This window comes from Pongo pygmaeus, chromosome 17 (assembly GCF_028885625.2).
Source record: "Pongo pygmaeus isolate AG05252 chromosome 17, NHGRI_mPonPyg2-v2.0_pri, whole genome shotgun sequence".
Classification (NCBI taxonomy): domain Eukaryota; kingdom Metazoa; phylum Chordata; class Mammalia; order Primates; family Hominidae; genus Pongo; species Pongo pygmaeus.
This window is the reverse complement of record NC_072390.2, coordinates 69,228,957-69,246,456: the sequence shown is the minus strand read 5'-3', so window position 1 is coordinate 69,246,456 and position 17,500 is coordinate 69,228,957. Positions and strand designations below refer to the sequence as shown.

The 17,500-nt window shown below is 35.6% G+C and overlaps 2 protein-coding genes across 11 annotated transcripts in view; one reads left to right on the top strand and one right to left on the bottom strand.

Moving 5' to 3' along the window:
- The window catches only part of STARD6 (StAR related lipid transfer domain containing 6), a 33,015-nt gene extending 28,508 nt beyond the window's left edge, over window positions 1–4,507 (top strand). For all 10 annotated transcript variants that reach the window (XM_054460493.2, XM_054460492.2, XM_063653703.1 and 7 more), the window contains one exon: window positions 4,087–4,507. In XM_054460493.2, the coding sequence (XP_054316468.1) occupies window positions 4,087–4,270 (184 nt within the window). In that variant the 3' untranslated portion in view covers window positions 4,271–4,507. The remainder of the gene's footprint in view (window positions 1–4,086) is intronic.
- A 3,297-nt stretch (window positions 4,508–7,804) lies between these two features.
- The window catches only part of POLI (DNA polymerase iota), a 52,628-nt gene continuing 42,932 nt past the window's right edge, over window positions 7,805–17,500 (bottom strand). The window contains exon 9 of the mRNA XM_054460635.2: window positions 7,805–8,782. Coding sequence (XP_054316610.1) covers window positions 8,697–8,782 — 86 coding nt within the window. The 3' untranslated portion in view covers window positions 7,805–8,696. The remainder of the gene's footprint in view (window positions 8,783–17,500) is intronic.

The window sequence follows — 17,500 nt, the reverse complement described above, 5'->3', positions numbered from 1 at the left end:
ATAGTCCTTTGGGTATATACCCAGTAATGGGATGGCTGGGTCAAATGGTATTTCTAGTTCTAGATCCCTGAGGAATCGCCACACTGACTTCCACAGTGGTTGAACTAGTTTACAGTCCCACCAACAGTGTAAAAGTGTTTCTATTTCTCCACATCGTCTCCAGCACGTGTTGTTTCCTGACTTTTGAATGATTGCCATTCTAACTGGTGTGAGATGGTATCTCATTGTGGTTTTGATTTGCATTTCTCTGATGGCCAGTGATGATGAGCATTTTTTCATGTGTCTTTTGGCTGCATAAATGTCTTCTTTTGAGAAGTGTCTGTTCATATCCTTCACCCACTTTTTGATGGGGTTGTTTGTTTTTTTCTTGTAAATTTGTTTGAGCTCATTGTAGATTCTGGATATTAGCCCTTTGTCAGATGAGTAGGTTGCGAAAATTTTCTCCCATTTTGTAGGTTGCCTGTTCACTCTGATGGTAGTTTCTTTTGCTGTGCAGAAGCTCTTTAGTTTAATGAGATCCCATTTGTCAATTTTGGCTTTTGTTGCCATTGCTTTTGGTGTTTTAGACATGAAGTCCTTGCCCATGCCTATGTCCTGAATGGTAATGCCTAGGTTTTCTTCTAGGGTTTTGATGCTTTTAGGTCTAACGTTTAAGTCTTTAATCCATCTTGAATTAATTTTTGTATAAGGTGTAAGGAAGGGATCCAGTTTCAGCTTTCTACATATGGCTAGCCAGTTTTCCCAGCACCATTTATTAAATAGGGAATCCTTTCCCCATTGCTTGTTTTTGTCAGGTTTGTCAAAGATCAGATAGTTTTAGATATGCGGCGTTATTTCTGAGGGCTCTGTTCTGTTCCATTGATCTATATCTCTGTTTTGGTACCAGTACCATGCTGTTTTGGTTACTGTAGCCTTGTAGCGTAGTTTGAAGTCAGGCAGCATGATGCCTCCAGCTTTGTTCTTTTGGCTTAGGATTGACTTGGCAATGCGGGCTCTTTTTTGGTTCCATATGAACTTTAAAGTAGTTTTTTCCAATTCTGTGAAGAAAGTCATTGGTAGCTTGATGGGGATGGCATTGAATCTATAAATTACCTTGGGCAGTATGGCCATTTTCACGATATTGATTCTTCCTACCCATGAGCATGGAATGTTCTTCCATTTGTTTGTATCCTCTTTTATTTCATTGAACGCTCACACTATTTGTTGGAAGGGTAGTCTTCCTTGAAAATTTTATAAAACTATATTCTCTCTTGCAGATTTTTAAGTTGACATTAAAATTTTTCATAGGGATTACATTGATGAAAAGTAAATTACATTGATGAAAAGTACAATTCCCAGCATGTGCTAAACACTGACATTTTTTTAAAAAGTGGTTATACCATCCTTATAAACATATACAGTAGATTATAAATACCATAACTTGAAACCCACCATTAAATTATTCATTTCAAAATAAATGCAACTTTTAACAGTCAGAAAATTTACATCATTCCTTTCCTCCTTGAACTCACATTTTTATTTTTCCCTCATATAATTTTATTCTAATAGAATATATTTTATGCTTTGAATTGTTTTGTAGTCATCCTGATTCTCTGTAAAAATGACATGTGTTTAAAGTTTTAAAATTTGTTTTATTTCCTATAACCATACTATCTAACAGTTAAAAATATATATATGCCTTCTGGATTAAGTTGTTATCATTATATATTGATCAAAATTAAAAATGTTTGTATACAAATATTAAACATAATGCAAACTGTTATTAGAAACACATATTTTATTATTAGCAAAACTGAAATAGCACTTACTATGTGCTAGGCACTGTTATAAACAATTTGCATATATTGACTCATTTGATCTTCAAAGTAACCCCATAAAGTAGGTAGTGTGACTATGCCCAATGGGCAGGAAAGAAAGTGGAAGCCCAAAGAGATTAACTATCTGAAGGTCACATATAGGTAATAGCAAAGCTCAGTTTCAAACCAAGGCAGACTAGTTCCTGAGTCCACGCTTTTAATCATTACACTCATTTCATTTAACTGTGGGTGTATATTACTGAAAAATAAGACAGCATTCAATATCAAGTCTACTACTGCTTTCATTTTAAGAAAATTGAAGAAAATTTATTAACATAAATGTGTTAAAATGGAGAGAGTATAATTCCAGCACTGTCATTCAATTAAATAATTTTTGATTTAATAATAAATAAAATAAAATTTCAGAATTATATAACAAATATTTTTTATTTTATTTTTATATAAAAAAATTTATGAATTATACACCATAAATTATGTAGTGACCTATCATCAAAAAATATTTATCATTAAAAAAAGACCTGGCCAAGCACAGTGGCTCACACCTGTAATCCCAGCACTTTGGGAGGCCGAGGCGGGTGGATCACCTGGGGCCAGGAGTTCCAGATCAGACTGGCCAACATGGTGAAACCCCGTCTCTACCAAAAATACAAAAATTAGCCAGGCATGGTGGCGCAGGCCTGTAGTCCCAGCTACTCGGGAGGCTGAAGCAGGAGAATCGTTTGAACCCGGGAGGCGGGGCTTGCAGTGATCCCAGATCACTCCACGGCACTCCAGCCTGGGTGACACAGTGAGACTTCATCTCAAAAGAAAAAAAAAAAAAGACCTGTCAGCTGACAACTCAATTAGATCCTTAAGTTTTACTGAAAAAAAAAAAAATGGCATGACTTGGAAAATAATTTTTTCTCAACTCGCTACTAATCAGATTTTCCCTGTAGCATCTCAAAGATTTTTATATACTAAGGTAAAGCACCATGGTAACATTTAGTGTGGATAACAGGTATGCCTTTGTTGTATAAAGCAAGAGAAGGGTGATTTTGAACAGGCTGATAGGAAAGAAAAAGCCCACATCTCCATCAGAGACATATTTACAGATCTGATTAAGGAAAAAATGCATATGGAAGTTAGAGATTTGAAAATTTATTCTCTTAAAAGTATTCACCCTTTCCGACCCCAGTGTGAAGATCAATGGGCTAGAAGATAAAATACCACTTAGAGTGCAGTTTGGAATTAACGTGTCAAAAACCTTAATGCACAAACCTTTGACCTAGAAATTATAAGTATTTATAAAAGTGTAAATGGGGCTGGGTGAGGTGGGTCACACTTGTAATCCCAGCATTTTGGGAGGCCGAAGTGGGAGGATCACTTGAGGCCAGGAGCTTGAGACTGGCCTTGGCAGCATAATGAGACCCTGTCTCTTTAAAAAATTTTTAAAATCTAGCCAGGCATGATTGGGCACACCTGTCATCGCAGCCACTCAGAAGACTGAGGCTGGAGAATCGCTTAAACTCAGGAGTTCGAGGCTGCAGTGAACTAGAATCACGTCACTGCACTCCAGCCTGGGCAACAGAGTAAGACCCTGTCTCAAAAAAAAAAAGCATAAATGGATACATTACAAAGATATTTTATTGCAGCTTTATTTACAGTAGCCAAAAGTGAGAAACAACCTAAATGATAGTCAATAAAAGGACTGTTAAATAGAATATGAAATACTGTCTGTAGCCATGAAAAACAGTTAAGTAGATTGTATGTACAGACACAGAAGGAAGTTCATGGTATCCTATTAAGATAAAAATAAAACTAGTTGCAGAAAAATATCTCCATTAAAAAATAAAACTATATATATGTGGGGAACATATTCATTTATGTACATATGTATGCTGTTTTTGTATATATATATATAGAGAGAGAGAGACAGTCACGTGAAAAGATAACAATTAAAACTATAAACAGTGATTATCTCTGGGAAACAGGATAAGGGAAATAAGAGAGGGAAAATTTTCTTTAATTATGAAAAATTTATATTGTTTAAATTTTCATAATAAGCATACATTACTGTTAGAATTTTTTAAAGTCAATAAAATGACAAAAAGGAAATGGTGCCTAAAACTCAAGATTTTAAGAAATATTCTAGCCACTTAATATTTTTAAGTACAATTTTTAAGTATGTCAATGGTGAATAAGATAAGAATCCTGCTCTCCAAAAACCTGTAAAGTCAGTAGTTAAATCTAAAAATTTCTTATCTTTTTTTAACTCTTCTTTTGCTTACAGAAACCCAGCATATTCCAAACTAGTGATGTTTGTTCAGACAGAAATGAGAGGAAAATTGTCCCCATCAATAATTGAAAAAACCATGCCTTCCAACTTAGTAAACTTCATCCTCAATGCAAAAGATGGAATAAAGGCACACAAAACTCCATCAAGACGTGGATTTCATCATCATAGTCATTCATGATACCAAAAGAAGAAATGAGGCCATTCTGCTATAAAATCATGTGTAGTAGTTATTGCCATTTACTTCTAAGTCCACACACATAAATAATACTGTTAAACTATTCTAGACAGTATTCTTGTACACATGGCTGAAGATAGCTCATAAAAATAAGAACTCATAGTTGTACAAGAATATGGCATTAAATACAGTTTTTAATCTCATGTAAGAATGATGTTAAATAAAAGTATTATTAGTATATTTTTATCTTTCTCTTTTGTCCCTGTAAAATCCTCTGTATAAGAACCAGTAAGAAAGCAGATACAGTCAGAGATCAGCATTAACTAAAAGTTAAAATACATTTTAAATTGTTTTTCTTTCACTTACTGCTTAAACTGAGAATTGTAGGAAACATGAACATAAAAATTGAAAAGAATTCCACTAAAATGTATGACCAATGACATTTAGAATTTTAAATGGAATGAGTCATCAAACAATTTCTGGTGTGGCCATGATGCAATAGCCCATTCCTCCCAAGTCTTTCCTCTTAAAACTTAAAAACCCTGCACATAACACAACAAACAAGCATAGGAAAACTCAAGCATAGGTGGAAAGAACACAGCAAGCTATCTATGGACGTTGGGACTTAAGGAATGACATTCAGTGAGTTCCCTGGGTTTCCTTATTGCCTCCCACATATCCCAGGTGGGAAAGAAACACACACACACACACACACACACACACACACAACTGCATGCATGAAAAGCCTTCTCCTCCTAGTCATAGGACCATGTGCCTAACAGAACAAAACACTTTTTTATAATGCCCACCCTACACCAGCTAAGCATCAACCTACAAACCACCCCCATGGTTTCAGTGTGGCAGAGCAAGGAGACACTTTTCCATCCTACCCACCCCCGTCCCACAGAAGCAGATGGTGCTGCCCTGACACACCCCTATCCTATGGTGTCTGCAAAGCTGAGCAGGGAGCTAATCTCCCATCTTCCACCTGGCAGATGCAGACAGCACTGATTGCCCTTCCAGGTGATGTAGACTAACCAAGCAGGGAGCTGATTTCTATCTTCCACTCAGCAGAAGCAGGAGTTAATATAGGTAGTATGAGTGAAATCCAGAGACAAAGACAGCTTCCGCCCCCAGCTGGCAGCAATGAGACTTAACCAATGTCTTAGTCCATTTTCTGGGGCTATAACAATACCACAGGTTGTATAAATTATAAAGAAAAGAAGTTTATTTAGTTCACAATTCTGGAGACTGAGAAGTCCAAGAGCCTGGTACCGACATCTGGTGAGGGCCTTCTTGCTACATCATAACATGGTGGAGGGCATCACATGACACGAGGGTAAGAGCAAGAGAGAGCTCACTTTTATAACAAAGCCACTGTGATAATAACATTAATCTGTGATTATAATAACATCAATAACACAGATAATAACATTATCTGTTAACACAGATGTTAACACAGATAATATCACAGATAATAACATTAATCTGTGATAATAACATTAATCCATTCATAAAAGCAGAGGGACATTCAACCCATAGCAGCCAGGTAGTGCAAAGAAAGGCTAGTGACCAGGGAGCTTCACTACCCTCTCCCACCCCTACTCCCACCCCTGGAGTCACCAAAGCCCAGCAGGATGCTAAGCCTCCATCCCCACCCTGCATCAGGGTGTAGTGGGAACAGTGACCCACCAAAAAAATGTCCATGTCACATCCCTGGAACTTGTGAATCTGACCTAATTTGGAAAAAGGGTCTTTGCAAAGATAATTAAAGACCTCAAGATGAGATCACCCTGGAGTATCCTGGTGGCCCTAAATCCAAAAACAAATGTCCTTATAAGAGATACATAGAGGATAGAGACATGGAGAAGAGGAGAAAGCCATGTGAAGACAGAGGTAGAGACTAGAGTTTTACAGCCACAGCCCAGGAACACTCGGAACCACCAGAAGCTGGAAGAAGTGAAAAAGGATTCTCCCCTAGAGCTTTCACTGGGAGTGTGGCCCTGCTCTCAGACTTCTGGCCTCCAGAGTTATGAGACAACAAATTTGTTTTTTTAAGCCACTGAATTTGTGGAAATTTGTTATAGTTGCCAAAGGAAACTAATATACCCTCTCTGGTGTTAGCAGGGTTCAGCAGGGATCTGAGCCTCCATTCCCACCTGGGTATCAACAAGGTGAAACAAAGAGGCAGGACACGGGCCTAGGCAGCACTCCACTTCCTTGTCACCTCCCCTGTCGTCATCAGGTTCCACTGGGGAGGTAAGCTTCCAGTCCCACTGGAAAGCAAAAAGGATGTGCAAATCAGTGCCCCACCTTTGCCAGGAGGATGTCAGCACAGCCAGAAGGGGAGCTGAACTGCCACCTCACCCATCTGCAATGAGAGGCAGTCTATGCTCTACTTTGCCAGAGTGGTGATGGCAGGGCCCAGTGGAAGGCTGAACCAACATATCCACCCGGTCCTTATACTACACCTGAACAGCAGGACTGCCTGCCAAAAATGAAGATTAAATAGGATCCAGAGGTCTTCAGAAAGGAAAGAACATTGTAATGGGTAAAAATAAAGTGTTCTCGTGAGTATATTAAAACACATTTGATGGGTGACAAAGGTTTAAAAACAATTCAGTGGAACAGCCTTTCAGCGAATGGTGTTAGAGCAGCTGGACATTCATAGGCCTTGATCTAACCTTACACTAAGTATGAAAATTTACTTAAAATGGAATATGGAGTTACATGCAAAATATAAAACTATAAAATATTTAGAAGAAAAACACAGGATAAAATTTTCAGAACCTACAACTAGGCAGAGTTATTACACTTGACACCAAAAGCATGATTCTTAAAAGAAAAAATGATAAATTGACCTTTATCAAAGTTAAAAAAATGTATGCTATGTGAAAGACCTGTGAGGAGGATGGAAAGATAAGTGACAGACTGGAAAAAAAATATTTGCAAGACATTTCCAACAGAATACTTGTAACTAAAATATATAAAGAGCTTTCAAAACTCAACTGTGTAAGAAACAATCTAATTAGGGACAAAGACACGGACATTTCACTAAGATATCCATATATCAAAAGATGTTCAGCATCATTGGCTATTAGGTAAGGGTACATATCAGTACAAGCTTACCAGAATTGCTAAATTTTTTTTTAAATAGTGATAACATCAGGTGTTGGCAAGGATTTGGAGAAAGTGGATCACTCAGACATTGCACCTGGAAATGTGAAACAGTAACTGCCTCTCTTGAAAAGTGCGGCAGTGTCTTGCAAATCAATCAAATACTTACTGTACAACTCAGCAATTGTACTCTTCATCCCATAGAAATGAAAGCATTTACACAAAAACATGTACACAAATGTTGATAGTAGCTTTATTCCAAATAGCCAAAAACTAGAAACAAGCCACATGGGTGAATAGTTAAACTGTGGTAATCCATAAACGGAATACTACTAAGTAATGAAAAGGAACAAACTACTGATGCACACAACAACTGGAATTGTCTCAGGGGAATCATACTGAATGAAAAAGCCAATCTCATAAGGTTAAATAGTGCTTTCTTCCATTTATTTAACATTTTTGAAATGACAAAATGATAGAGATGAACAGAATTAGTGGTTTCTGGGGTTAGGGAGATAGGGGGAGGAGAAGAAAGAAAGTGGCTTTCGCTTTGAAAGGGTAGCGAGAGGGATCCTTGTGATAAACCTGTTCTGTGCGTTGACTGTGGTGTGGTCACATGACTCTATATACACAATAAAACTGCATAGAATTAACACACATGCATAAATGAGTGCATGTAAAACTGGTGGTATCTAAATAATGGCAGCGGGTAGTATCAATGTCATTTTCCTAGTTGTGATACGGTACTGTAGGTATGCAAGATATTACCATGGGGAGAAACTGGATAAAGGGAATATGGTATTATTATTATGTATTATGTATTATTTTTCAAAACTGCATGCAAATTTACAATTATCTCAAAATAAGTTTTTTTAAAAAAAATAGAAAAGCCTATCCAGGCCAAAAAAGAATGTCATTAAAAACTATATCATAAGCGATAGCATTTGTTTTTTCATTTATCTACCATATCACTCATTATTTACCAATATATAGTTAATGTGTTTACATTATTAATATTTGTTTGACATTACACTTTACAAGCAATTTCCTTAGTAAAGATTTTGTAATCTCACTCTATGGATTGGAATGATTGTTAAAGAATATTAATATTTAGCCCCAGCAAAAAGCCTACTTTTATTCAAAAATATTATGTATCAAATCTAAAAAAGCACACACCTTTTTGGAATTGTGGCTTGAACAGCTCTGATGCTTCATAGAAAAATATTGTCAAAATTCAAGTGTAGGAACATACAGAAATACCATTCTCGTTAAGAATAATTAGGTCTTTTCATGGCACTCACTTCAAACTCCTTTAGTAATCACCCTCTAGCTTCACAAGTTTGTCTTCCAGCCTTCTTTGCATGAGAGAGGATGCACAGAAATCTGGGGACGGGGGACCTCTGGGAAGAAGAAGGGCACAGTGGGGGAGAAGCTGGAAGGCACATAAAAAACCACTACAATTTAAAAGAGCAGCAAAACTAAAGGGAGACTGTCTTCTGTTCCCAACTCTCTTCCTAAATCTACTGGGATTCTGAGATTTATTTTCCCTTTTCTACTGAATGTCCAGGAGACATAATTAAAGATGTGGTTATACTATGATTTAGAATATGCCTAATTTTGTGAGTATGCAACTTTTACTATTTTCCAATTTAGACTTTACTCTTAGAAGAATGTGAGCCTTTTAGCCACCCCTAAACTTCATAAACATACAAATCACCAAATTGCACATTTTAATAAAATATATATCCCAAGAAAGACAAAAATCTTGAAATCAGAAAGCCAAACATAAGTTTTTTATTTGTCTTACAAATAGGAAAATTGGATATTTAATTAACTTGTCTCCTATTTAAGGTAAAATGTAAATAATAATAGCAAACAAATTAAAAGGAAATAATACCAGGTACTGTATGTTTGATTCCTTCTCCTTGCCCTGTCATCATCTCCATATATTATGGTATTTTGTCACTTCGGTTACTTCTAAATAGCTAGGTATTGCAGAAGGTACCATATATAATAATAACAATCCCACAAAACAGAAAGGTTTAAAGGTAAGTAATACTGGTATCCAAATAACATGACAAATAAAAATAATTTAACAATTCTGAACTTAGATTTTTCTATAAATCTTATCTTTCTTACCATATAACTCCTCCAATACTTTCAGATATTCAGACATTACTGGACTTACCAAAACAAAAATGTTTATATTTAACTAAATATAAATAGTCATAAATAGTCTTAAAAGAAATTATCAAGACTATTTATGCCCCATGCCCCACGTCCCTTTTCAATGTCCCGTCTCTACTATGATTTTGGACACATAATATTAATGAATCAGAACCGTGGTTTCCATAGAGGGGAGTGCAACATTATTATATAAGTTAAGAAAATGTTTGGCTGCAAACAACAAAAATACGATTTATAGAGGACACAAATGTTGAGAGGTTTATTGATCTCACACAAGAAGTCTGGAAGTCTGCAGTAGAGATCTGATATGATGGCCTAATAATGTCATTAGGGACCAAGGCTCTTTACAGCACTCAGCTCTCCCATACTTAGCTTATAGCATTTGTCTTTCTGGTGGCATTGTCCCAATGTTCTAAGCAGGAAGAAAAAGAGTGAAAGGCAAAAGATATTTTAGCTGAGTTTAGCCCTATTTCATAGCTTTCTTGGGAAGCCCAAGAAAGATGCTTACATCTCATTAGCCAGAAATGGAACACTGTTCACACCTGGCTGCAAAGGCATCTGGAAAGGTATTCCAGTATCTATAGTAAAAAAGCAAAGAAGCTCCACCAGAGTGCAGAAATAAAATAGTACAACTTATATTTATATTTATTTAATATAATATAATATATATAATATAATATATTATAATATAATATAATAGGTGAGGCTGGTGCCTCACCTAGCCATTCATGAGCGTAAAAGATATTCTGAGAAATAAGGATGAGTTCCACAGTGTGGAAGGTTTGAAACTGGTTGTTGACTTTCAGCATATTTTGACAAATTACATTTTATACGGGTACAGTTAAGCAGATATACTTTTAATGAAAAAAATCATCAGAAAATTGTGAATGGGTTTAAAAGATTTCTACAAAGAAACTAAGGATTGAAAATACTAATAATACAAACATGAATGCAGCTGAAATTTTACTAATATGAGATCTTTGCAATATTAAAAGTAAACAACAATGACAATATAGTTTAGACCTCGTAAGAAGCTAGCAAAAAATAGAAATTATCAGGACTATTTGAAATATGAAATTATATCTATTATCAATGAAAACGAACTTCACCAGAAATATCTTTCATATCTTGAGATGTTATCCAATGACAGTGGTTCATGTTTATACTTTTAAAATAAGTAAAAATAGATGTACATTGAATTAAAAGCACACTTTGGACAAAGAGCTGAGTATTTAAATCAGTATTTGGTCAAACTAAACCCAGCTCCTATTATTACTACTATCTTAGAATAAACTACAATATAAAGATAAATCTGAAATTTTATCCAAAAATATTTATTACAACTTTGTTTTTAAAAATAGTCAACATTTTAAAATTTGCCATTAGAGTACAAGAAAAACCTCTCAGAACTGTGAGCTAGCTACAAGGCATATGCTATATTGCACTTCTTCAATATTATAAAACACTCAAGTTCAAGTGGTATGCATAATTATATTACTAATTTTTTTGGACATTAAATCTCAGAATAGGTTTTAAGTTATATGATTTTCAGAATCAACTTTGATTTAGGATTAATAGCTTTGGCAAATCTAAAAAATTCTTAGTCTTCAACTACCAAAGATAGCAATTTATAATAAATCCTTTTTGTTTATTAAAGCCTGTCGCCCAGGCTTGAGTGTAGTGGTATGATCATAGCTCACTGCAGCTTTGACGTCCTAGGCTTAAGGGATCCTCTTGCCTCACCCTCCCAAGTAGCTGGGACTACAGGCATATGCCACCACACTGGATTAATTTTTTTTAATTTTTGTAAAGACAGGGTCTTGCTGTATTGCCTAGGCTGGTCTCCCAACTCCTAGCCTCAAGCAATTCTCCTGCTTCAGCCTCCCAAAGCACTGGGATTACAGGCATAAGCTACTGCATCCAGCCCAATAAATAATTTTAATATGTTCTGCTTTAAAATTTATCCACCATTTAAAGATTGTTTTGGGACTCAATTCATCAGAACAAAATTAGTTTGTTTTTCACTAACACTTTTTTGCTAACACTTTCTTAATATACTTCATCTTTTTCTAATAATGAAGATGCTTTATTGTGCATATTATTGTACACACTTGTATGAATATCAACTGCCACAATTATGTGTAACAGACAATCACAAAATCTCAGTGACATACAAATCTAACTTTATTTCTTAAGTCTGGGCTCACTCACATGCTTGGCAATTGGGTGTGGGTTACCCGAGAAAGGATGAGGTGCGCTGACCTAACTGGGGTGACTTAGCTCTGCTTCATGAATTTCATCCACTAGCAGCCTAGCCTTTGTACGTTGTTATAAGAAGGCAAGGGAGCAAGGGAGGAAGTGGAAACATTGTAAGCACTTTCTAAAGTCTAACATTCCATTAGCAAAATCACATGTCTAAACTCATAATCAATAAGCTGCCAAAAATAATCATTTCTTAGAAAGAATTGTGAAAAGATAATGATGGAAAAACGAGGACATCTCAGATAGTATAACCAAAAGCTGGAGATGAGACAACAGTTCTACTCTCCAATTTCGTAATTTCGGACTCCTATATATTACCTTCAACTTCCACATGCAAATAGCAACCCTCAATCAACTTCCTTATAGTACTTTAATCCAATGCAGTTAAGTGCACAAGGTGGTGCTTTCTACATTCTGCCTGAAGATATTCTAAGCCAAAAGTTCATGAGGTACATTTTTTTGTTTTCCGATATAGCATAAGCAGCTTTTTTTTCCTTTTACCAAACATTTCATAACAACTTCTTAAAGCAGTTTCCTCATTGTTACTCCAGCCTCTGCTAACAGTTTTCCGAGCCCTCTACTGCCCAAAAGCCTAAATACCACATATTTGGGGTTTTGTTGTATAGCCCTCCACTTTTATGTACCAACTTTTGTAGCTATTATCTATTACTGAAATAACACCACAAAACAAATAACCACACATTTTATTCTGTTGACTCAAAAAGAATATGTTACATCATAAAATGACCAAGCTAATCCACTCTCTCAATAATTTGTAAGCTGTTAATAATTGTTTTGTACATAAAATAAGCTTCACAATCTTCAATGGTATCAACATTTTTCTTTGCAATAATAATCACAAATTTAGACTCCGATGAAATCACAAGAAAAGCTTATGAGATTTTATGAGGTAACATCTAGAATGTTTACCTATATTTGAAAGTAAATATTCACGATGACAGGATCAAAATGTCCCATACCAATATTAACTTTGAATGTCAACAGTCTAAATGCCCAACTTAAAAGGCATAGATGTCTGGTGCAGTGGCTCACACCTATAATCCCAACTTTCTGGGAAGCCAAGGCAGGAAGATCACTTGAGCCCAGGATTTTGAAACCAGTCTGGGCAACATAGTGAGATCCTGTCTCTACAAAAAATAGCAAATTAGCCAGGCATGGTGGTACATGCCTGTAGTCCCAGCTACTCAGGAGGCTGAGGCAGGAAGATTGCTTGAGCCTAGGAGTTTAAGGCTGCAGTGAGCTATAAGCACAGCACTGCATTCCAGCCTAGGCAACAAAGGAAGATCCTGTCTCAAAAAAAAAAAAATGCATAAAATGGCAAGTTGGATAAAAAATCAAGACCCAACTGTCTGCTGTCTTCAAGAAACCCATCTCACATGTAATGACACACAGAGGCTCAAAGAAAAGAGGTGGAGAAAGATCCATCATGCAAATGGAAAACAAAAAAGAACAGGGGTCATTATTTTTGTATCAGATAAAACAGACTTTAAATCAAAAACAGTCAAAAAGAACAAAGAAGGGCATTATATAATGATAAAGGGTTCAATTCAACAAGAAAACTTAACAATCCTAAATATATATGTACCCAACATTGGAGCACCCAGATTCATAAAACAACTACTTCTAGACCTACAAAAAGACTTAGTCACATAATAATAGCGACTTCACCACCCCACTGACAGTGTTAGACAGTACATTAAGGTAGAAACTAACAAAGAAATTCTGGACTTAAAACAAATACTTGACCAACTGGACCTAATAGAGATCTATAGAATATTCCACCCAGCAACCACAGAATATACATTCTTCTCATCCACACACAAAACATACTCTAAGATCAACCACATACTTGGCCATACATAAAGCAAGTCTCAAGAAATTTTAAAAAAATTGAAATCACCAAGTACACTCTCAGACCACAGTGCAATAAAAACAGAAATCAATACCAAAAAAACTCTCAAAACCATAAAATTACATGGAAATTAAACAACTTGCTCCTGAATGGCTTTTAGGTAAACAATGAAAGTAAAGCAGATATCAAAAAATCTTTGAAATTAATAAAAATACAGACATAACATACCAAAATATTTGGATGCAGCTGAAGCAATGTTATAAGAGTAAAGTTTATAGCACTAGATACCTACATCAATAAGTTAGAAAGATCTCAAATTAATAATCTAACATTACATGAAGAGGAACTAGAAAAACAAAAGCAAACTGACCACAAAGCTAGCATAAAAAAACAAATTGCCAAAATCAGAGCATAACAGAATAACACTGAGACCCAAAAATCCATACAAAAAGATCAACGAAATCAAAAGTTGGTTCTTTGAAAGAATAAACAAGATTGATAGGCCACTAACCAGATTAACAAAGAAAAAAAGAAGATCCAAATAAACACAATCAGAAATAAACAAAGATGACATTACAACTGATCCCACAGAAATACAGAAGATCCCCAGTGACCATTACGAACACCTCTATGCACACAAACTAGAAAATCTAGAGGAAATGAATAAATTCCTGGAAGCATGCAACATCTCAAGATTGAACCAGGAAGAAACTGAAACCCTGAACTGACCACGAACGAGTCCAAAATTGAGTCAGTAATAATTTTTTTAAAAAGCCCTGGACCACAAGGATTCACAGCTGAATTCTATAAGACATATAAAGAAGTGCTGGCACCAATCCTACTGAAACTATTCTAAAGAAAACTGAGGAGGAGGGACTCCCCACTAACTCATTCTATGAAACAAACATTATCCTGATACCAAAAACTGGCAAAGACACAACAAAAAAAGAAAACTTCGGGCCAATATTGCTGATGACATTGATGCAAAAACCATAAACATAACAATCTGAATCCAGCAGCACATCAAAAAGTTAATTAACCACAATCAAATAGGCTTTCTTCCTGGGATGCAAGGTTGGTTCAACATACACAAATCAATAAATGTGAATAAATTATTATGTTGAACCAACTTTGCATCCCAGGAAGAATTATAAACAAAAGCTACATGATCATCTCAATAGATCCAGAAGAGGCTTTTGACAAAATTCAACATCCCCTCATGATAAAAACCCTCAACAAACTAGGCATCAAAGGAATATACCTCAAAATAATAAAAACCATCTATGACAAACACACAGCCAACATCATAATGAATGGGCAAAAGCTGCAAGCATTACCTTTGAAAACCAGAACAAGGCAAGGATGCCCTCTCTCACCACTTCTACTCAACAGTACTAGAAATCCTGGCCACAGCAATCAAGGAAGAGAAAGGAATAAAGGGTATCCAAATAGCCAGAGAGGAAGTCAAACTATCCCTGTTTGCAGACAATATGATTATATATCTAGAAACCCCTATAATCTCTGCCAAAAAGTTCCTGTATCTGATAACTTCAGCAAAGTTTCAGGATACAAAATCAATGTACAAAAATCAGTAGTATTCCTACATACCAACAACATCCAAACTGACAGCCAAATCAAGAACACAATCCCATTCACAATAGCTACAAAAAGAATAAAATGCCTAGGAATACACATAAGCAGGGAGGTGAAAAATTCCTACGATGAGAATTACAAAACACTGTTCAAAGAAATCAGAGATAACACAAATAAATGGAAACACATTCCATGCTCATTGATTGGATGAATGAATATCATTAAAATGGTAATAGTGCCCACAGTAATTTACAGATTCAATGACATTCCTATCAAACTACCAATGTCACTTTTTACAGAATTAGAAAAACTATTCTAAAATTGACACAAAACCAAAAAAGAGCCCAAATAGCCAGAGTAATCCTAAGCAAAAAGAACAAAGCTGGGAACATCATATTACTTGACTTCGAAGTATAATATATTATAAGGTTACAGAAACGAAAATAGGATGTTAGTGGTTAAAAAACAGACATATACACCAATGGAGCAGAGTAAAGAACTCAGAAATAAAGCCACATACCTACAACCATCTGATCTTTGTCAAAGTTATAAATATAAGCAATGCAGAAAGGACTGCCTATTCAATACATGATGCTGGGATAACTGGCTATCCATATGCAGAAAAACGCAACTGGACCCCCACCTATAACCATATACAAAATTAACTCAAGATGGATTAGACTTAAATGCAAGCCATCAAACTACAAAATTCTTAGAAGAAAATCTAAGAAACACCCATCTCGATATTGGCATTGGCAAAGAGTTTATGGCTAAGTCCTCAAAAGCAATTACAATGAAAACAAAAATTGACAAGTGGGACCTAATTAAACTAAAGAGCTTCTGCACAGCAAGAGAAACTATCAAAGGTGTAAACAGACAAGCTACAGAATGGGAGAAAATATCCCCAAACTATGCATCCAACAAAGCCTAATATCCAGCATCTATAAGCAATTTAAATCAACAAGCAAACAACAAATAACCCCATTAAAAAGTGGGCAAAGGACATAAACAGACACTTCTCAAAAGAAGACATACAAGCAGCTAATAAACATATGAAAAAAGTGCTTATCACTAATTATCAGAGAAATGCAATCCAAAATCACAATGAAATACCATCTCACACCAGTCAGAATGGCTTTTGTTAAAAAGTCAAAAAATAACAGGTGCTGGTGAGGCTATAGAGAAAAGCAAATACTTATACACTGTTGGTGAGAATGTAAATTAGTTCAGCCACTGTGGAAAGCGGTTTGGAGATTCCTCAAAGAACTGAACAATCATTCAACCCAGAAATCCCACTCCTGGGTATATAGCCAAAGGAAAATAAATCATTCCACCAAAAAGACACATGCACTCATACGTACACTGCAGCGCTATTCACAAGAGCAAAGACATATGAACATCTGGGAATCAACCCAGGTGCCCATCAATGATATACTGGATAAAGATAATATGGCATATATACACCGTGGAATACTACACAGCCATAAAAAAGAACAAAGTCATGTCCTTTGCAGCAACATGGATGCTACTGGAAACCATTATCCTAAGCAAAAAATGTAGAAACAGAAAACCAAATACTGCGTTTTCTCACTTATAAGTAGGAGCTAAACATTGGGTATACACGGATGTAAAGATAGAAACAACAGACACTGTGGGGAATATAAGGGAGGAGGAGAGAGGGGAGCAAGGGTTGAAAAACTATCTATTGGGTACTATGCTCACTATCTGGGTGATGGATTCATTTGTACTCCAAATATCAGCATCATCCAATACATCTCTGTAACAAACCTGCACATGTATCCCTCAATTCTAAAATAAAAGTTAAAAAAAGAAAGTGAATTTTCAGATGTTAATAATAAATCTAAATGTGATGCCCTATTTTTATGGCTAGAATCATTAATGCTGATTAGATATGATGTAAACTATGTGACGAACATGATAATTTTGTGCACAATTTCATGGGATACCACAAATTGATGCTGATGTAGTTATTTGATTATTTGGCCACCCAAAAACCAAATAAGTGAATACCAAGGCTAAACCTAAACTTTGGTGCATCTTTAGTAAATATACAGATACTGTGAGTGTGTACCTCCAAGTTTTTTTCACTGCTAGGGTGTTGTATCAAAAAAGTTGATGACATTGAAGTAGAAAACCATAGTCTGGCTAAGCCTAAATAGATGAAATATTCTTCTGTCAAC